Source organism: Trachurus japonicus, chromosome 11 (assembly GCF_045865225.1).
Source record: "Trachurus japonicus isolate A0001 chromosome 11, Traja_1.0".
Classification (NCBI taxonomy): Eukaryota; Metazoa; Chordata; class Actinopteri; order Carangiformes; family Carangidae; genus Trachurus; species Trachurus japonicus.
The window spans coordinates 15,791,875-15,814,692 of NC_140917.1; the positions used below are offsets into that span (position 1 = coordinate 15,791,875).

General features: G+C 42.2%; 1 protein-coding gene across 1 annotated transcript in view; it reads right to left on the reverse strand.

Annotated features, from left to right (window-relative positions):
- Positions 1-842: 842 nt before the first annotated feature.
- med30 (mediator complex subunit 30) overlaps positions 843-22,818 on the reverse strand; it is a 40,882-nt gene continuing 18,906 nt past the window's right edge. The window contains exon 5 of the mRNA XM_085791247.1: positions 843-1,586. Within this exon, the coding sequence (XP_085647373.1) occupies positions 1,491-1,586 (96 nt within the window). The 3' untranslated portion in view covers positions 843-1,490. The remainder of the gene's footprint in view (positions 1,587-22,818) is intronic.

Below are 22,818 nucleotides of genomic sequence, written 5' to 3' on the forward strand. Positions count from 1 at the left end.
CATTTCATATATTTACGGCTAGTCTACAATGTCGAGACATGGCATACTAGGTTGTCGCCCCTTGCCTGCCACCCAGGTTACACTTGCCTCTAAAACCCTGCAGGTGGTGGACCCATGTGATATTTCAGGGATGTGTCTAACAAGGTAGCAACGGGTCACCAGATGCTCTCCAGTGAGCTCCCCTCCTGGCTTCAGGAGGCTCACTAGAACAGTTTCAGTTTTGCAGTTTCCCTCTAAAGTTTGGTTTCTGTTGTAGTTATGGCATAACTCCGATTCAAGCTGTATAAATGGACACTTTACTAAATTTAAGAGCTACCTTTTTACCTTTTTACCAACCTTTTTATGCCACTCTTGTTGGTTAACAAACATTTTGGTATTTGGTGCGACTCGTAGTTTCACCAGTTGGCCGAAATTAATTAATTATATTGGTTTATGTATAAAATGTATGTATAATGTAAGTAACACAAGCATGTGTGTCCATTATTAAACACTTGAAAATGATCCCTTAAAGGTACAGTTTGAATAATAGAAAGATGCGTGATTACTTTGTGGTTAATGATGATTAACTATGGACATTCATGCGATTGATTGCAATTAAATATTTTAATCGATTGACAGCCTTTATAAATTTATCATCCGAGTTGTTGTAAACTACATATTATTTGTTCATGTTCATGTTTAATTGAGATTTCAAGGTAAAAAAAAAAAAAACTCAGAGGTAGGAGGAGTGTGTTGAGTCCTGGGTTTAACTGTTGAGTTTTAGCTGAAACGCTTAAATACGCATAAATACTCAACTAAAACACTGATGTAGGAAAAATCGAAACACAACAGCAATGACTTTTAAAAAAATCACAGCAGAATTTATAATTCAGCAACACATTATGATAATATGTCAAACCCAATCAGAGTGAAACATTAACCGGTTTACATCAAATTAAAAAAGAAAAAAATCAGATCATTATAGCAAGAATAAGACTTGAATAAAATTTGCCACAGTGTTCGTCTTTCTTATTATAGTTCAGAGGCCATAAAAAACTTTTTTTTTCTCTTTAATTTAGGACTTCAGATGATTCTAATACGATGTAACAGATATACACAGGATATGAGGATTAAATATAATACAGCAATGCATCTCTATTGTGCTAGTACCTACAAATAGATAAAACATATATCAGCTCTTCAGATTAATTCAGTCATAAGGTTGATTGAAGTGTAGAATATCGAGGTAGACAGAATATTTTCTGCCGTCGCCCACGTCTCCGTCGTCTGTCTCCGTCTATTGTTTCATGTCTTTCTCCACAATGGGCTGATATTGCCAAAGTCCCAATTTCTTCTGTAAAGTGCAGCAGCCTCAGCCAGTCGGTGCTACCCTGTCTAACGTCCAGTTATCCAGACCGTGTCTTCCTTTCTGTTATTTATAGTCAATGTGTGCATCTGAATGTATGTTTTACATGATTGTGTGTGTGTGTGTGTGTGTATGTGTGTGTGGCTCAGCTCCTGACAGCCAGCATAGAGTTGATCTCCCAGATGAGGTTGCGGAGTTGGTCCATGATTTGCTTCAGCTGCTGGTTCTTCTGCTTCAGCTTCTGCAAGACAAAAAAAAAAGAGGGGGAAAAAAGTTAAATAAAAACAGAAAACAACAACAACAAAGCGTGCCATGGCTACATCACCAACTAAACATTTCAAGAAACAATCAAACTATTATAATTTTCCCATGGAGTCACATTCAAGCAGCTGCTTCACTGCACTACCAAAGTTAATTCTTTCCCATCAGCACAGGATATAACTCACACTCATTGCACAACTATAAATCCCAATGAGATATAATTCACCTAACAAAACTACTGAGGAAAAACTGACTCCAGATGTAATCTCTGCTTTAATGAACGAGCGGGTTGTGTCCTAGTCCTGTAAGAAAATGTTTATTTGAAGATCTTAAAATTATGTGTTTTTTTACATTAACAAAGTTATTGGACAAATTTAATTTTCGACCAGATGATGGGAACAGATTAAAAGCTGAGTGAGCACCAGACTTTACAAAAAGAGAAGGACATGGATGTATTTACCACATTTCAAAGCTGATGAGACAAATTCACCTTTAAAGACTAAATGTAGATATAGATAGATGGTGATCTTATATACAGCTGTAAAGCCCAAGTTTATCTACACGTCTTATCAAACTTATCTCAATCTTTAGTTTGTCTTTTGTAATTTGTTTTTAAGAGGGGAAAGCCCAACACAGACTTGTTTAAAGGGACCAGTGTGTAGAATTAAGAGGGAAACTATAAGCAAAAATGAAATATAATATTCAGAATTACGTTTGTAATCACCAGAAACTATGAATCATTGTGTTTCTTTGGCTCACAACAACCCCTTCATATCTTATGCATTTCCATGAAATCCTGGTCAGGGGTCCTTTAACCATTAGCGATGTTATTTATCAGCCTGGGAGGAATTTCGTGCTAATATGCTTCTTCTGCATCAGTCAGTGATTTGCTTCATTTTCTTCACATCATCTGTGAAACCATGAGTCATCATCAGTCTGAGTGTCAAACCCAGTGTGTGTGTGTGTGTGTGACCTGTTTTTAAAGATTTACATCTTCAGTAGGAATAAAGGGACAGAACCACATTGTTGGTTTTGGTCTTTTCATGAGATTTGTTGACAGACCCACAGATTGACACCTGCTTTGTCGTTACACTTCAAACGGGACGAGGATTAATACGTTGAAACGCCTCATTTGACTTCAGGTATTTCCTCCTAAAAACACACAATAGGCGGACGGTTTCTCACTCGAATGTTGACCTCTCTCCAAATACTTCAGGGCTTCAGTCGACTTCATCAACGGCGGCCTCTGCTAATCGCTGAACTAACACATCTGGCCTGCTGCAGCGGGCTTACAGGTGAATCACACAGGAGCAAACAGCCAGTCAGTCACCGAGGGCTTTGTCCGCTGATTACCTCTGAATGTGCCACCAAGATCTCTAAGTCAACAGCTGCCATGGGCTGAAGCAGCTCACAAATAATAATGGCTCCTGTGCTTCTGCTGCCGCTGCTGCTGCTGCTGCTGCTGAGGTTGTTGTTGGAGAGTCGGGATTAAAACAGATACAGCTGCCAAGTGTGTGCTGCCTTTGATCAGGTAAGTCAGGCAAAACATCTACATTGGGAGGTTTAGGGGGCAAATTTAGCAACAGCCGTACATCACAGCCTCTTACCCAGCTGCTTTTCTTCTGAGAAATAGCCAGAGAAAGAGAGAGAGGAGAGAGATGGGGGGAGAGAGAGGAGCTCCTTCAGTCAGGAGCTACTGTATCTGCAGTGCAGTGAAATCTATTAAGATTAAATCCATCTCACTCTCTCGGTAACACTCCTTTAGCCATGACTAATTACCAGCCATTTTTGCGGCGCAGATAACACCTTGAGCAATCGATTTCACACAGCTCTCTTAATATCAACTGTTTAGCTGATTGTCCTTGAAGATATTTCCAGAGTGGAACATTTGGAGGCTTTCCAGTCTCTCCCTCTCTCTCTCTCCAGGGGGGGTGTTGCACTGCCACTCAAGCTCTCTCGCTCTTTTTCCTATCTCGCTCTTTCACTTTGATTCTGAGACTGTGTGTGTGTGTGTGTGTGTGTGTATATTACATGGGATATGTCTCATTACCCTGACAAGCAAGTCTCTCCTCACTCATCATTTATTCCGTATTAATGAGACGATACTTTGAACCTTTTATAATTTCAGTCTTTTTAAACAATGAACACAAAACTGATTCTTTTTTTTTTTAAATGAAACATTTTTTTTCAAATGAAGCTATAAGAAAGAGCTGCAGCCTTAGATGCTCATTTCATCTCAGTTTTTTATAGTGTACAACATCCAGATTTGTTACTTTCAAGTCTCCAGATATGAAATTCCATATTTTCCAGGACAGAAGACGAGAGACTATGCAGAGGCAGCGCAGCCTTCACTCCACGTTCATTATGAACAGCTCGCTGGCATATATCTCGATATATGAATAACACCACTGCTATTATCACAGAAATTATGCTGCAAGCTGCAGGGAGATATGATTTCATTCATAACCTCATAATTAGCACAACTCTAATCCTTCACACCTATAATGTGATGTTTTTTGGGGGAAAAAGGAGGGTTTACACACAGAGAGAACAAAGCAGGAAGGAACCATCTTCTATTCTGTCTGGATTGTGTAGCTTTCACACACAAACACAAACACACCACACAGAGAGAGACCTCTTGAGGAATAGGAGCTGATCCACTCCCTTATTTCTTGGCCTGCCACTCAACAGCCAGCCCCTGCAATAATGTTTTGATGTCTTTTCAATCCGCAGTAGGCCTCAGCTGACATGCTCCGACACGGCATCGGCCGCGGCAGGGTGGCCAGTCAACAACTCATGAAAGCAAACAAAGAAGCGCTGTCTGAGATCCGGTCTCCGAAGGGGGGGTCGGGGGGAGGGGGGGGGCTCCTGGAGACTGGCAGGCTGCCTACCTGCTTCATATAACCTGGAAATGCTGGCAGACGCCGGCGCATTGGCGGCGGCGGTGGTGGAGGAGAAAGAGAGAGAGAGAGTGGAAAAGCACAGCGACCTGAGATGGAGCGGAAATGGAGATTGACACACACAGAGGAGATGTAGTGAGATGCTGTGAGGTAAAAATGTGTGTGTGAGCCTGAGTCTTGGAAAGTGTGTAGCTGCACGAGTGTGTGTTTTTGTGTATAAGGATCATGATGTGACATGAAGATGTCTGTGTGCTTCGTTATGAGTGTGTGTGTGTGTGTGTGTGTGTGTGTGTGTGTGTGTGTGTGTGTGTGTGTGTGTGTGTGTGTGTGTGTGTGTGTGTGTTAGAGATGCACTGATTTGATCCATAAAATATGCATCAGCCCAGATGCTGATCTGATTAAACAGCACTGGTGTCGGCCCAGAGCGACCGAGCCACACTTCCTGTTTCCACTCGTTTCATTTGCTGCGATGAGCCGACGATGCTGCTGGTAGGAGCTGCAACTAACGACTAAAGTCTCATTGATGATTCATCTATTGATTACTTTATAATAATCAATAATCATCTTGTGCATGGATATACTGTAAATCTGCACAAAAAAAATGTCTATGGGCTCTATGCACAGCTCCACCACTTCCTGAACTTAAGGCTGCTCTTCTATTTCCTGTCTTACAATATTGGACAAACTGATTAATCCAGGTGTGTCTGAGTAGTCACAATGGTCAGACACACCTGGATTAATCAGTTTGTCCAATAATGTAAGACAGGAAATAAAGGAGCTGCCTTAAGTTCAGGAAATAGTGGAGCTGTGCATACTATAGAGCCCATTACAGTTATTTTGACATTTTTGACTTACAGTGTATTGAAATTATGCGTTACAGTGGTAAAGTGTGTATCATGAAGGCAGCTGCCATGGGTTTGAATCCGACCTGTGGCCCCTTGTTTCATGTCACCCCCAGTCTCTTTCTCCGCCTGCCCCTCAGTGCCTAAAAAATAACTTTAATGTGTGTTGAATAGAATAAAGTGTGTTTGAGTCAGTGAGCGTTTAAAAAGCACATTTCAGAATAACTTAACAATAACCCAGTTCACCTGCATGTGTTTCAAAATAAATGCACTGCCAAGTAGATCTGTTTTGGAGTAAATTAGGTAGGAGGATGTAAAAAAAACACTAACAATAAACAACATAAAAATGCAGCAGTAAGATTTATTACTGTGATTGTCACTGGCTGAGATTTACTCAACAGTTTTTCAGATTTGTACATTCTTGCTTGTTTTAGAAGGTCTTGTTTCATATTTTGAGGTTGTAGCCAACAAGGCCAAAGTTTCTGCAGCTACAGTTTCAAAAACAAAGAAAAACCAACAAGATATGTTTTCTTAAGCAGGTCCAGAAAAGAGTTCGGCCCAGGTCAAGAGGTTTGGTACAAAGAGAGATAAAGAAACATGTGATTATGATCAGTGGAGCCTTCACCTGCAGCCTGGACAGATGGAGCAGCACTGACTCTGATCAGCACTTAACACAGCAGCTCAGCGCTGTATTTATAAACAACAGCTCTACAGTTATAGTACATACAGTATAGAGGATTAGGACGGGGTCTCAGCTGATATGATACCCATGATATAAGATCTGCACACAGGGTCAGAGCAGTGAATTCCCCGTCTGTGTATTAATGTTTACTGTAGACGTCTGTGTGTGTGCAATCTGAGAGCTGGAGGACTGGGTCATGTAGATTCATGTAAACAGGTCATGTAGATCACAGTGATATTTCAGGTGCCCTCAGTCACAGCACAGCTGGGCAGAGGACAGGGACAGGGACAAGGACAGGGGCCAGGGCCAGAAACCAGGCCTCATAAACAGATCACATGGACCGGTAAGTAGTTTGTTGGTTGGACAGCAGTTTGGAAACCTGTCATCTCAAGAGATTAAACACTGTTGGCAGCAGGGGCAAGAGGAGGGGGAGGGGGAGGGGGAGGAGGGGTTGGTGTAACAAAAAAAAAAAAGAAATCTGATTCCAGCGCCTGTAACTTCAGCTAAGCCTGACAGACGTGTCACAGAAGCCGTCTCTCTCTGCTGTGACTGAGTCATATCCAGGGAAAACACTTTTTTTTCTAAGTTGCTGGTGTAAATAGAGTCATGTGCACTTTGACCTACATTTATTTTGACATCAGAACAAGCAACTTTACTGGAAACATCCAAACACAGAAGAAGAAGATTTTATACAGCACAAATATAAGCCATTTAAAAGTAGATCAGAAGCTGAAAATGAATCTGCTGACCTCCCTTTAATTGAATCCAACAGAAAACCCTCAAATCTGCAAGATTATGGTTTCACAAATTGAAGATTTGTCACTTTTCAATATTTGTTTGGAGAATGCAAGACACCTGAGGACGTCGTCCCCTTTGGCTTTTAGAAATTAACTTTTTTGTAGGTATATTTTACAGACTTGAGATGAATGGGAAAAATAATTCATAAATTATTAACCAATACTGAAAAATAAGCTCCGAAAAGAATCGTGGAGAGCCTAAAAGTCCTTACACACCGGGGACGTGACTAATAAAAGACACAAAATTGTGAAATATTCAACGGCGAATATTGAATAAGCATTCATACTGGCAGTGACGTGGATATGCAACAGATGACAATTACAAACTAAAGTTTCGCTTTGAGTCAAGGCAAGGCAAGGCCATTTTATTTGTATAGCCCGTTTTTACAAACAGTTTGTCTCAAAAGGCTTTACATGGCATCATAACAACATCCTCTTCCCTTTGACCCTGAACTCCTTAGAATACCCAAAACTGGACAACACAACATGGTGTTGTGTGGGGTTGTGACGTATCTCCTTTCACGCAACATGATTGGTTGATGCATTCGCCGGGCGAAAGCTCAGAAATATTGGCCCCACTCCAAAAAAAATTATGTCGCATTTTTGCTGCGTAACATTCGATGTCTGTGTGAAAGACTGGTGATGAAAACCAGAGTTTGAAAAACAATATTGACCTGTAAATTACCCACACGAAAAAATACGTTCCCAGTGTGTGACAGTAACTCACTGACCTAAAACTGCTTTCGTTTTCCCGGTTTAAGTATTGTTTAAATTCCTGTTAAACTAAATCCTCTTTTTTAGGGATTTGTGTAATTTACTCATGTTCACCTCTACACTTCAGATGTCTCAGTTTGTCGTGCAGCCAATTTCTCACTTTTACCTTAAAGGCACCTTCTCATTGAGTAAAATCCTCTGTGGTCTAACTCATTAGTATCTGCAGCTTTTAGCCTGACACTTGTTCACCATCAGCTTTGTGCTGATGAAATGACTAAATCTTGTCCAGGGTTGCGTGGCGTATATCTGAGAGATGATCCGATGCACAAATGAAAGACAGTGGCTCCATCATTAGCTGAAGCCTTTTTAAAAAAAGAAAAGCCTGGGAAATGGACAGAGAGCTCTTTGCCACCAGCACGGATGATGTTTGCTTAAATGACATGGGTGAAGTGCTGTTACTGCCGTCTCCTCCGCTTCTCCCTGTCCGCCTTCCTCCGACTCCCTTCATCATGCTCCCTTTCTCCACTACTCGTCCAAATCAGATCAAAGAGGGCTGTCCTCAGTCGAAAGGGTGAAAGACAGAAGTGAAGGGGGAAAAAAAAACTGAATATTTCATCGAAATCACTTTAATGAAATTCTACTCCATTGAAACTTTGCCTCCAGAGAAGCTCTAACTACTGTATCTTTGTATGTCGTGTCAAGACGGATCCTGGCTCGGGCCTCAGACAGACGTCCCCTGACCTGAGATCCATCAGTCACAAAACATTCATGCATTCACGTCTTTGTGCGCCCAATGGGAGATTGCTTTCAATTGAAAGTGAATAGATTTTCTGTAACTTCAAAAAATCTGTCGCTGCTAGACGTTTGTTCGGTGACACATTGGATGCGACGACTCAATGCAACATCATAATCTGTAAATACTTGGGATTTGTGGAATGTGGGCCATCAAACAACAGGACGTCTCCAGGCGTGTCAAGCTTGATAATTGGCATCTCTATATTAATTAATTCTGTTGCTTTATCTCCACATTAAAGACGTTTGGGGAGGGTTTTTTTTTTTTATCCATTAGACATTATAGAAAAATCAGGCTAATCTTGTAATTATATTATCTTATGAATAAGATGAGGTATTCATCTTCTTTTTAGTCATTTAACCCATTTCATCAACGATTAAAAACATGGCCACCACGCTCTCCAAGCACATTAAGAAAGCCAGCGTCGCTTTTTCATGAGGGGCTTTAAGATAATGGCGAGGAAGAAAACGACTTAGATTAAAATATTCACTCACACACACATACACAGGCAGGAGGAGAGAGGGGGAATATAGTGGAGTAAAAACGTGCCTTCACTCAGGATTCCTCTGCTAATCCGCCCTGACGGTGGCGACTCAAATCGCAGCTTTGACTCCGACGGATCTGGCTGGGAATTACAAGTGTAAGTGTCTGTGAGTGAGGAGAAGGGATTAGAGAGGAGAGGAGAGGAGAGGAGAGGAAAGGAGAGGAATGGAGAAAGTGGAGGATAGTAAAGGAAAGGAAAGGAAAGAAGAGTGAAAGATAAGAGGTAAAGGAAAGGAAAGGAAAACTACAGATCTTACAGATGTGACTGCACCTCTGGTATTTCCCCTCCTATATCATCACTGTGTGACACGTGAGCCGGTGAAAACCTCCATGTGCATCTCCTCCACCCTCCACACTCAGCACTCTCTGCTCCACATTAACATACCTCCCATTAGCCAAGTGAAAAAAAAAAAAACAGAGCTGACTTTTCACACGGTTTACAGAAGCAAAACCCCAGTCACCGCCCTCAGACAGTTAAGATTGTGTCTTGGCAGGAGCACAAGCCAAATTTAATTAAACTCTATGATTTATGGTGAGTGTGACAAAAAGAAGAGGAGCTTCTTAAACTATGAGGAAAGGTGCTTTTCCAGAAACCAGTAATCCCCCTAAATTATGCAAAAATGACAAATGTCCTCAAGGAAAACGCAACTCCTTATTAGGCAGAAGAATTAGGACAAACCGAAAACTCATGGGGCCAATATATTTAGTAAGGAGTGTGTCAACTGTAAAAGCTGTGAAGACTTCATCATCAGTTTAATACTGAAACCACTGACGGTGCTGTATCCTCCTGCTGCTCTGCATGTGGATCGCTTCTCACCCTCCGCAGTAAGTGTGCGTATTTCTTTAATTTCATGGGCTGCAGTGTGGTCGTAGGTGTTCGCAGCGGTGATATGTGCCAGTACCACATCAAAGAAGCAGGAGTGAACCAATAATATTAAGCAGCGTGGATGGATTGTTTGTGGGACAAAAATCTTACCTGCAAGCAAAAACTGCACCAATATCTACAGAGCTACAGCATCTGACGGAGGAACACTCAGACCCATCATCCACTACACTGCCTCATTAACTTTTATTAACCAATCTGTATTCTGCATTCATAAAAAGTATCAAGTCTAAACATGAAATTTGTGATCATCATGCCTCATGTATTTCGTGAAGGCGGCGGGAGATGAGTGTTATTCAGCATGACTGCTTGAAAAATGATTGAAGTATCAGCTACTACTCACTCACAAAAAAAAGAAAACAGAGTCACGGTTCACTTTTTTTCTTTTATCATCACAATATTCCTATAAAATCCCAACAACTTCTTTTATTCAAATTTGTCAGAACAGTTATAGCATAATGATCTAATAGACTTAAATCGGATGTATTTTGTTGTAATTTGTCATATAAAAAGACACTATGTTGTAGGTCAACTGTGTGTTTATTATTTTATTTTTTTTACGGTTATGGCTTTTTCCTACAACTGATAAATTCTCCTCTCATCCTTTCAGGAACAATAAAATGAAAGAAAAAAACTATGAATGTGAAGATTTATTTCTTTTCAAAGAGATTGAAAGTGTTGATCTCAGGCTACTTTCTGAAAAGCCTGGGTTCAAGAGCACAGCCTCTTTCACTGCTCATTGTATTGTTATTGCTGCCTTTCATGTATCCAACACAACATACTGTATCTGTACAATGGTACGGTGATTGTGCGTCAGCCCCCTTTTATATATAAAGGCTCTCTGATCGACAGCTCAGTATTCTTAACACACCCAGCGTCACACACACCCACACACACACAACTTATTTGGACTAAAGGTACTGTAGAGGTCCTGGATGTGAAAACATGTTGCTAAATTGGTAAAGTCAGGTCAGTCAGCTAGAGGATGAAATCTCATCTCCACACAATACCACCTTCACATTATGAAGTATAAGTAAGCTCTAATATAAAATAGTTGATTATACTGTATATGCTCCTGCTGTCTGACTGATCTTGGTTTACCACGATTTGACACCGGCAACAAACACAAGAGCAAATGCACAGATAATGTATCTGTTCTTCCTGTGTAATATCTGCTACAGTTACTTCTTTGTACATTTAAAATGATTAAGTAAGAGCCCACAGCGCTCAAAATGGGATTTTTGGAGCTGATGATGAAATTATAAATGATAAAAATAGAAAAGTAGAAAAAGGCCAAAAGCCTATAATGAATAATTGCACGCCTTCTTTTCACAAGCCCCCGTCAGGAGCAAACCTACGTATAGAAATGAGAAAATCACAAACTGAATGAACACTAACATTATTTTTCTCTGGCGGATCAACCATAGCAAGGACATTGTTTCTAAACTGAATCCAGACAGTTTGCAGTTCGCCTGCAAAGTTTGAATCGCTATTGATATGTACTGTATGAGAGTCAGGCTCTATCATTAAGTGTGATTTTAACAGTGGTCATGAGTTAAATGGTGTAAAAACGCTCCACCAAAGTGAAATGTCACTTAATGGGAAACGCACAGGAAACCTGTTAAAAGCACATGTGGGTTGGGGGTAAGTAAGCTGCTTACTGTGCCCTGTCTGGGGAACTCTGTGACGCTGAGTGGGACCTGGTTTACCATCTGACAGTATACCCATGGGGGGTGGGGGGCAGGCAGCTTTGATTTGCCTTACATCAGTTAAAAAAAAAAAGTCTTAATTGACTTTATAAACTTTATGGCTTTTTCTCAACGGGAAGGTTTAAGTGCCCGTGTGTTCTGTGTTTGGCATGGGCTTTCCCAAGGGAACGAAGCCCTTTAAAGGGATTTTGAAGGCAGATAAAAGCCTTCTCTTCGAGTCGTGGCAGAAATACAATAGCCATGTTGTCATCCTTGCATACACCTACCGACGGGGTTCTTTCAATACGTCCTCAGCAACTGAGGTGGAAAGCCTGCAGTGTCAGCCGACTGTTGCAGAAGGGTTGCAATCGATTTAGCCTTTTTAGAAGTATCTGAGGCTAGGCGCCCCCCTTGCTCTCTCCTAAGCACTTGAGTCTCTGCCAGGTAGCCCCATCGATTGGGCTTTCCTTTGTGATTTGGTTCCCAGTGATAATAAATGAGGGACAAGAAGGTTGGAGCGCTGTTCCTTTAAAACCAATGATGGGCAGCCATGCAGGTGACTTCACCATCAGCAAAATTGCACATGGGAGCAAAATCTAAGGAGTACAGCTGTGTTTACTGTGTAGGGACCAAGTGACTTTTTTTTCCACACACAGACCTTTTTATATTTTTCTTTTCCACAGCATAAGTCACATGTTAATTACATTTTTTTGCAGACCAAAGCACATGAAATAAGCTCTCGTGCCTTCATGCATGCAGTATCTAAGTTCAGACTAAGTTCAGGGTAGCTGAAGGGTTAATTTGTACGCACAGCAGATTAGCAACAGCAGCTTGAGAACTGATAAGCAGAATGAAATTCAAATCACAACCTTCTGGGTTTCCACATGTACTGGCTGCATATGTATGATCCAGGCAAACAGACACAAAGCCGCAGGCTATGGGCGCCAACAAATATAAGATATCAGAGGTCAATACCATATCAATATTTGAGTTAAAAGAAAAAAGTCATAATCTGCCAATATTTTCTTTTTACATTACCACTTGTAATGTGTTTCCTTATCTCACAAAAAATAAGTTGTAGTAAATTATTAGACAGTTGAATGATAAACTACAGATGACAGACAGATTTATTGTATTATGAGTTTATTCTGAAATACTAAACCTCCCCAGAAATAAAATCATTATAGGTAACATAAAAAACAATGGTAGCATTGTATAATGTGCACTATTGTGATGCATCATTAAATGCTTTAATCATCATTACAAACCTGTTATCTAGGCAAAGTTAGTGGTTCATAAGATCATTTACAAAGTGTCAGTAAATAATTAACTAACCATTTGGATGTACATTTATTTCCACTTGTGTAAAGTGATGCTATATACACTACTTAACTAACAAGTACTACCTACCTGCATTAATCATGAATTACACTTTAATGAGTGTTTATCAAACATCCATTAACACAATTACTAACCATTAGTACATGTCTAAATCATTGTATGTACTGTAAAACGTTTTTACCTGCTTATATAACATACATAATATTAAGTATCAATGTAGGAATAGTGCCTAATAAATGATGAATTATGTATTTAAAAATGCTTAACTAATACTTAATAGTGTGTATTTACCGATAAAAAGTGTTACCAAAAAAGGCAACATACAAGGAGATAACTTTAAAGCTTGAATGAAGAAAAGAGCGGGGAAATAAGTGATTGAAAAGCAGATCTTCTTTTCCTGTGGAAAACTTCATCAAAAATAAAATAAAAAACCTGATATAAAATTCCGAAAACGCAGTTATATTACAGTTTCTATGTGCGTATCCCTCAGGTCGACATATGTGACGACTGCATACGCTGAAATCTGCCAATAATATCGGGCTGTGGAAAGATCAACGAGGATCCAGCTGCAGATTGAACTCTATATCAGTCAGCATTAAACATGGTCAAACGGCTGAGGTTTCCCCACTCACGCTGTTTAATTAGAGGGTCTTTCCTTTTTGACATATGTGCTGCTAACTAGCTAGCTCGTGGCGGCAGGGACTACAGAGGAAGAAGGTAAAGCTGAGTTTCAAAGTAGCTGCAGACGGTGGCGGCTGCTTGGAGAGCTGATCTGTGAGCTGGAGCAGATGATAGGTAGGGATGACTGTGCGTGTGTGTGTTGCGTGCACTTGCGCATGCGTGTGAGCGCCGAGAGCTTGAAGGCAGCATTTGCGGAGTGATACCCCGCCGGCTCAATCTCAGAGCAGACAGGACATCTTTCTTTCATCTCTCTCAGATGTCTGTCAGGAGCTTGTATCATCTGAGGCCGAGCTCAACACATCCTCTCACACTCTAAGTAAACAAGATACTTCAAGGGTTTGTAAATGGGCAGTGGAGGGCTCCTATGAGGTTGGAGGGAAAAAAAAAAAAAACATATTTTATTCAGATTTTCTTCAGGTGCCAGCAACAGTTCTTCAGATGTCAAAAACACTTGTGACTCAGTGATGTGTTAAATTGGTACAATCACTCACGCGCATTTAAAATCAGCTCCCCTATGGCACCCCTCCAATGAAGTAATATTGGTTCTAATTACCTCTATCGTTATTAGAGTGAAGACAGCGCTGAGGGGGGGAGAGAGGAGAAAGAGACGGGCAGGCAGATTTCTGCAAAGATAAAAGAAAGGTAATTCCAATTTAAAGGCTCCAAAGCACTCAGCTTTTTTTCTTCTTTTTTTTTTTTAATCGAATGCTTTTCAACCTGAAGTAAGTCTTGAGGTTGAAAGCAGAACAAGCACGTCGCTTGTGCCTCGCCCTCGTCAAAACTTTAATAGACTCTTCAGATACACACGAGGCAGTTTCTCGAGTTCAAATGTAAACATGTCTGCCGGCACCTGAGCAAGCAGCTTTTTCCCTTTACTAAATAAAAAGGGAGAATGAAAAGTGATGACAGGGTTTGAAACAAAAAACAAAAAGAAACTACAGCTGGTTTCCAGGTGATGTAACGTGCCCTTTGGCAGTCACAGCGCAGATCCTCAATCAGCTCTTGACAACAAGCTCCGACTACAGCTAAATCTGAAAACAAATGCACCTTATCAGACCATTCACATCTCTTAAGCTGCACACCGCAGAGGTTGCCAGTGTCTACTCCCCGTTTCCATGGGTCTCACATTACCTGCAGTATTTTTGCTGAATCCTAAACCCACTTGATCTAAACTGAGCACCTTAACCGCTCACTATAGCCCAACCTATAGGCTGTAAAACCTGTGCACTCCCCTGTCCAGCCAATCCTGTGACCAAGGTACAGTTCAGGCCCAATCCCATTTCTAACATCAGCCCTCTCCCTAAGACCGGACCCTCTGTTTTGCATGTTCACGTCAGGGGTAGGAGCATCCTGATGAAGGGTTAACATCGCCTTTCAAACAAAGACCTTTCAGGCACACTACAAAACCTAAGGGGTATAATACGACCAATGTCCCAGAAGACAAGCTCTTAAAAAATCTCTAAGATGCTGTTTCTCACATTCACTAATGTTACGTTGTTGTTGCCGATTTGCACAACAGTCCAGTATTTTTACAATATTTTCATGTTTGATGCAGCAGACAAAGTTTAACTTAAAGGGGAACTATGCACCATATCCTTTTTCGCCATATTGGTCGTTTTTTTTTTCTCTACGGAGCTCCCCCTACAGTTTCAGAGTGCACATTTTCACGGTTGTTAAAACTCACAGCTAACCCCCACCGGTTCGAAGGCTCTGGTTTTCGGGCCAAGAGACACTAAGGTGGAAGGCAGAGAGCCTCCATTCTCCCTGTAACAAGTCATTTAACCATCACAATTACACTGAAGCTGTTTAATTAAGGTGCAAATTGTACTCTGTTCCCCTTTTGGTCCAGCAGCAGCAAATTAGTTGAACTTTTTTACAGTTTGCACCTGATAGCCTGTTAAAACCTATTAGGGCTCAGTAGTGGTGTCTCATTTTATACGGGAATATTTCTACCCAACGAGACGAAGGCCCATCACCTACTCCTACCTCTGCCCCTTGCTACAGATTGGCAACAGGTAGAAGTCTGGTTCTGGGATCTTTTCTCTGAAGCACTGACCTCCGACACATCATAAATCCCAACCTGTGTGTTTGAACGCTAGCCGTAACTTCAAATAAAAAGTGACAGCCCTGTGGCTTTAAAGTAGCTTGAGGAATTTGTGAATACAGCGACTGAAAAACACATTTCTGCAGACGGCAGAGAGTCATACCACTAGTCTGGAGTTCTACACACTAGATTAAGTTTTAAGTGTTAAAATTTTCAGAAGCTCAATAAAAACGTCTGCATCGTAACTGTAGATCAGTGATGACATTTCAAAGCCAGGGTGCTCCATTGTTTTTGCTGCTGCGCTCTCACCAGGCAGGAGGAAGCTGCTCATTTCATCAGACACAGAATGGTAGTAGCAGAATATTTTCCTTTGACTGGTGTGGAGTTACTTAAAACTGAATGGAGACAGCTAAACAAGAGGCAAGATACACATAGGAATAACTAATGGTGAAGATTTTCCACAGTAGACAAAGGAGAATGCAGAGGTGGCATTGTTTTCACCGGACTAACAAGTTAACATGACGTAAGACTTTGCAACGTGCTTGTTAAAACTGACACGTACAATAAGTTTTGGTGAGCATCATTGAATTTTAACAAAACAGTGTTTGCTTGCTTACACTGAAAAACTTGGCAGCGAGCGCCGGTGGAGGTAGCACATACCTGGAAAAGACTTGGAGAGAAGCCAAAGACCCCGACCTCCTCCACAGAGACTTAGACTGGAGAGTGTTGTAGGGAGAGCGATTGTTTCAGGCACTCAGCTACACAAACCCCACCACTTCTCCATCTACTGCACCACATTTTACCACCACGTCCTCCTCGGGGCAAACCACCTAACGTTTCAGCCACGATCCCTCACACAGAATCGGGCGAGAAAAAGACAGAAAAGTTTGTTCACCTGCTATGATAATTTTGTCGACTCTGACGAGCTGAAGCATCGATCAAAAAGCCTCAAAGGCTTCCTCTGGAGGGGATCATTATTTAGGAATCCATTTAAAATGCAAATCAGAGACTGAGGAAGGGCTTCTTCTTGGGAAGCTGAACTCTCTCCTCAAACTCCAGGTTGACTGATTTGGATTTCTTTCAAAGGCCGATATAATAATAATAGTTTTGAGCAATAAAAAGCAACCTGACAATTAATCAATCAATACCCCGCAAAAAAACGGTTGACTGCTCAGTTAGAGTAACGCAACACAATAACTCCTATTGTCCCCAAATCCTGTTGGAAAGACCCTGACGACGCAGGCAGCTCAGCTGTAGAAACCTCCACCTCCACAATACAGGAGGCAGTTTATTTTTTATTTAGTTTAGCGTGCAGTGTGAATATAAATGATCTGTGGTGCACAGCAGTGTTACCGTTACCTTCTGGGTGGGGTGAGGGCGCACAGCCATGGGCCATTGTCAGAGCCAAAACTTCTGCAGATAACGACAGTTTGTCAAACGTATAGCCGCCGCCGACTCTGTTTACCTCAAACCTCTTTATATTCAGCGCCTTTGTCCTGTACAGTGTCTTAGGGTTGATCCAGCACACTGTCCTGCACCTTGCATTCATTGTAAAAAAATAAAGAGCTGCTCCAACGTAAAATCTTTCAGTAACAAATTCCCTAGCTATTGTTAATTTACTCAATTTGTCTGTTCAAGTAATTCTCTCAATTAAAAAATCTTAGTTGGCTCAATTTGGTTTATTTGTTTGCCCAACCAATTGGCACAATGTGGACATTTTTCAATTTTAAATTTTTTCTTTAGTTGTTTATTTCAGGCTTTTTGTGCCTTTATCATAGGGAAAGTGCGAGAGAGAGTAAGAGCTAATGAGACGCAGCAAACCACCACCAAACATTCAGGTTATTACACATTGAGCACATGTATGTCGATCAGCCATTACATGTTGTGACTTAACTGTATCAGTGTATTTTGAGAGAAGCCATCCAGAAATGTACAAGTGGAGGACAAGTAGTGTCTTTAACACTGCTGGACAGTAAGCAGTACATTTCTTTCTCTTATTGGTGTGAACCTGTCATTTATGCCCCCGGTGGATGCCTGCTGACCTGAGAGTGTTGTGGGGCCTCGGCTGCTTGAAAACTAAATTAAAAACATCTCTCTTTACAGGAACCTTTGGTCTTTTACTTGAACCTACCCCTGTTTGATGTCTAAGCAAGTCTGCACCCCATATTTCTTTTCCTCTTAAAAGCAGTCGCAAAAGCATCAGAAAATATAAAGCTGGCTTTGATGTACCTTTTACTTATGTTACACAAGCGACCTACCTACCTAGACCAAAACAGGCAAATTATCTGCACAATTCAAAAAAAAAAAGAAAAAAGAAAACAGCCTTTTTCCAACTTACATCACGCCTTTCTCTCATGTAAACAATAGTCCAGAGCAGCACAGCACAGTTAGACAATAGTTAACAAATAAAAAGCACCACTAATTGCTTACATAGCCCTTAAACACTAGAACACAAAGCAGAAATAATTAGGGTTGCACTTGACACTAAATGCAACAAAATGCGAGGAAAACATGTATTCTAGTAAAAAAGAAGAAAAAAGGCAGCTCTGATTCCTCCTCTGCGAGAGCTTTGCGGCTACATCGGCCTTCTGACCCCGGCAAAACAATTAAAAAGCCCTCGGCATACAGCAGCCTCTAATGGGCCACATATGAGGCTGCTAACAAGACAGAGGTACGGGCACCTGCTGTGCACAGCCTACTAATTCTGGAGCTCGAACATAGTCGCTGAGGATGGGAAGTGAGCGACAGAAAGAGAAAGAGGGGATGGAGGAGAGGGAGAGGGAGAGGGAGAGGGAGAGGGAGAGGGAGAGGGAGAGGGAGAGGGAGAGGGAGGAAGGTATGGGGATGAAGGGAGGCAGGAAGGGAGAGGGAGAGGGAGTGGAGCACAGCAGGGGGGTAACTGTGGCTGTGGGGGTGGAAAGGAAACAAGAAAGAAGGAGGGATCTGGGGAGCGATGGAGCAAAGCAAAAAGGAGATGGAAAGAAACAGAGAGATAGAGAGAGAGAGCATCTGCCAACAGAGCTGCATCCCCTCTCTCTCGCTCTTATTACAGTTAGGCGGTTGCGTTTGTTTATCATCGGGCCTCGGCAGACTCCCCGCCTGCTCTTCAGATAAAACTAACCGCCAGTGCCACTGGAATTCATTATACACGCCGAGCCGGCAGCGAGCTCGCTCAGGTCCTGGAGAGGAGAGGAGAAGAAGAAGAAGAAGAAGAGTGGATGGCTTTTTACTATTTGAAATTACAAACATCCTCCTTGCTTTTAATTTCTCCCTTTCTCATTTGAATAAAGGGGACAGACGTGGTAATTAACGGGGTATTAAAAAAGCAAGGCAGTGTGCAGTGAGGGAGGAAGAGGAGGAGGAGGAGGGAGAGGAGAAGTAGCAGCAGCAGCAGAGTGGGAGAGATAGTAACTAAAGGAGGGAGGGAAGAGAGAGAGAGAGGAGCTGTGGAGAATTAATAACAGGCCAGATCTCTCCAAGGCCTCCTTAATGGGCTGTGACAGGAATTTATTCACACTTAGGCTGGTATTAAATCAAACGCAAGGCGAGTGGCAGGCTGCAGCAGAGGGGTGGGGCAGGAGGAGGCGGAGGGGGGAGGAGGGGGGCAGGTGCAGCAGAGAGGACAGTGGGAGTCTGCCATGTCGTACAGGTTGGGCATTACACCACCCATCCCACCCCCACACACACACACACACCGGGGTGGAGGGTCGTTTCCAAGGCCTTGTGGGATATAGGTAGAAGGATGGAGAGAGAGACGGAGCGGGCGAAGGGGTTACTGTGTAGTATGAAGAGAACAAACGATGAGTGATGCGGCAGCCAGCGACAGGACAAGCCCGTCCCACGTCCCACGCCTGCAGATGGAATGATTATCAAGTGGTCCGAAGAGCCGCCATGAATCATCCTTCCTCCGTCCGTCCTGCAAAATGCACCGTCACTCAGCCGCCACCACACAGTCAGCCAGTCAATCAGTCAGCCAATCAGTCAGTCAGAGAGAGAGAGAGAGAGAGAGAAAGAGAGAAAGAGGGGAGGGGGCTGATTCCCACCGACTTGGACGGCGCTTGCTACAAGACAGCTGGCGAAAATGGAAGCGGCTCAAAAACACAAAGCTCCGACCAAATTAGCGCTTAGCGGAGAAAATTCTGCCGGCAAATTTATTTGTCATATTCTTTGTTTTCCTTCATTAATTGGCGTGTGACCAGTAATGCAGGATATTCATTAGGGCAGTAATTTGCGGTCACTTGGGTACCACAGAATTTGGTCCTTTTTTTTTTCTTCTTTTTTTTTCATTGGAGCAGAAACAGTGTGGACGACCGCTGGGGGGTGGGGTGGGGGGGGGGTATGCACATTGATATGCACAATCACATTCTACAGCACCAGAGGTCTGCCGCACAGAGATTGAGCAATCGCAATCCATTAGGCACCAATGAATTATGCCTAATGCATCTTAAACATTTATGCAAACACTGTTGACTTTCACACATGCTCACATAAACTTTCCTTCTTCATACACACACACACACACACTTGCATTTGCATAAACTGCATAACCTCATTACATACTACATGCGTTGGAGCGAACATAGACTACTGCCTGAAACATGGACTTAAAGGCACAAATTCACATTTACATTCAGGAGCACGTACACTTGTGAAATACGCACATTCAAACACACTTAAATTCAAATCCATACTGTCACACACAGCATGCTTCCTGGTAAAGACACTTGTGGAGAGTGATGGGAGTAATGCCCCCCTCTCCCCTCCTTTTCCTCTCTTCCCCTTTTTCCTTTTCCTCCTCCTCTCCAATGGCGGGCAGATTGCATCACCATCCGTCAGCCAGACTCCGACAAACAGCAATTACCCCAATCGACAGATAACGAGAGCGAGGCTATCACTCACAGCCAGGACGCCCCATAAAGCAGCCAGACATTACCATGGAGGAGTCATTTATCTGCCTCTCCTCTAGTCATCCCCCCCTTCTACTACCACTCCACCCATCTCTGATCTTTACTCCGACTACCTGTTTGACACCATCTGCTCTGGGTGTGTGGGCTTCAGGCTTCAGCTGTAGGTATAGGATATGGGTCTGGGGGTTATGGGGAAGAGGCAGTGGATGGATTTGTGCTGCATGAAGCGTGGCGCCTTAAACACACGCTACAGCTTTGACTACTCGCAGGATGAAAACTGTATTTATGATGCAGCGAGGAGGAGGAGGCCGTAGAGTTTCCTCGAATTAATACGTGAAAAGGAAAGATAAATGCTGTATTTTCTCCGTCAGTTTGAGGTTCGACGGGTGATCTAATAATGACGTCCCCGTTGTGCCCTTTTCTTCTGCGGTGCTTTCACTGCACCACAAACTTCTTCATCGCAGTGTTCCCCGATCCCTGACATTCAGATGATAGCAGCGGATGAAAACAATTGTGACAATTCCCTGAGAATCGGGCTTGATCGGAAACCTGACTAATGAGCGGTCTGAGTGAGAAGCCGATTCTCAGTCGACAAAATGGAAACTGCAGCATTTTTTATTTTTATTTTTTTAAATTGTTAGAGTTGTTTCAAAAACTTTAATACATAAAACTTATAATGGTTGACGTGGTTGTGGTTTTTAAATTAGAGCCTTCTCTCAGAGTGCAATGGATCAGTTTCAGGTTTAGATGAAGAGGTTACCTTGGGGTCTTTTAACATTTCCTGATTAAATGATTAATGGGGAAACCATCTAGCAGATTAATCTATAACGAAAATAATCCCTTGTTACAGCCTTAATGGCAACAGGAAGATCCCCAATTACTGTCCTGCAATCAATAGTGCACTTCCACAACAAGTTAAGAGTCTCAACTGGCTGATTTCACTGGTTCTAATGAGAGTCTTGGTGACATTTTCAAAGGTTATTCTTCTATTAAGGAGATATTAACCCTGAAAGACATGCATGTTTTTAATCAGGTTTGCCTTAATAGAGGAATCAGGATATCAGTCTCAGCTGTGGTGGTTTTTGCCTGTTCCACCAAACTACAACTACAATAGAGGCTGAAGATTTCACTATTAGTCCATTATTATGGGATCGGGATGGGATATAGATCTTTAGATATGCAGTTTAATGGGATAGTTCAACATTTTGGCAAATTGGCCCATTGCCATAATCCCTATGGTCATAGCAGTAGGTTTGTTACCTGTATTTGTCGGTGCAAGCTATTTTTAGAACAGCGGAGCAGAGCCGCGAGCTGCTCAGAGCTGCGCTATGGAGGCTAATGGGATTTCTTGGTTTCCCTCATCAAAGTCATCAAATACACAATCCAACAACTCCAAAACGCTCTGGTGGACAAGTTGTGACCTGCACATTCACCACGCTATGAGATAATAATGGAACGTTACGAGACTGAGTTGTTTTAGAGGTAAATTCATGCATTCGGGGCAGTTTTTCAGCAAGCAGTCTCTGCATTTGCCTCGAAAACTTGGTCTCGTATCGTTCCATTATTATCTCAGAGTGTGGTGAATGTGCAGGTCACAACTTGTCCACCAGAGCATTTTGGAGTTGTTGGATTGTGTATTTGATGAGTTTGATGAGGGAAACCAAGAAATCCCATTAGCCTCTGTAGCGTAGCTCTGAGCAGCTCACGGCTATGCTCTGCCGTTCTAAAAATAGCTTGCACCGACAATCAAAGGTAATGAACCTACTCCTAAAACTATAGGGATTATGGCAATGGGCCAATTTGCCAAAATGTTGAACTATCCCTTTAATTTGAATAAATCCAATTTTCTATATTTTAAACATAATAGTCTTTGTTCTGTTGTCTCCTCTGTGTCTGTTCTGACTGGCACAGGACATGTGTGGAGTGAGGACAGGGTTTGTCAGTGAATTCTGATCTCAGTAAACAACAACTGCCACCAATGTTGATGGCTCCCACCACAAGACCTGTGGGAAACATTGTATGATATGTTCAATTTTATACCTTATCTTATCTTATTCTCAGGACAGGTTTATTCTCAGGACAGGTTTTTTTTTTTTTTTTGCCGGGACAGGGAAAACTTCAGTGGGAGCGGGATGGGAGTTCACTGGAGTAAAAATCCACAAAATCTAGGCGCAGTGACTGAGTGGGAGTGGGATTAAGCGATAAACATCAGTACCAGGCTTCTCCACGTCCTGCAGCTGACGTCACAGAACCAACGTCAGTATTTTCCTGCAGTCTGTATAACAGAAAGCAGGGCCCGGGACGGGGCTGCCGAGTCGACAGGGATTAGGGTCGGGATTGGGCGGGCGCTTGTATTTAGGGGCTAACCAACATTGCTACTTTGCATTATTCAATCTT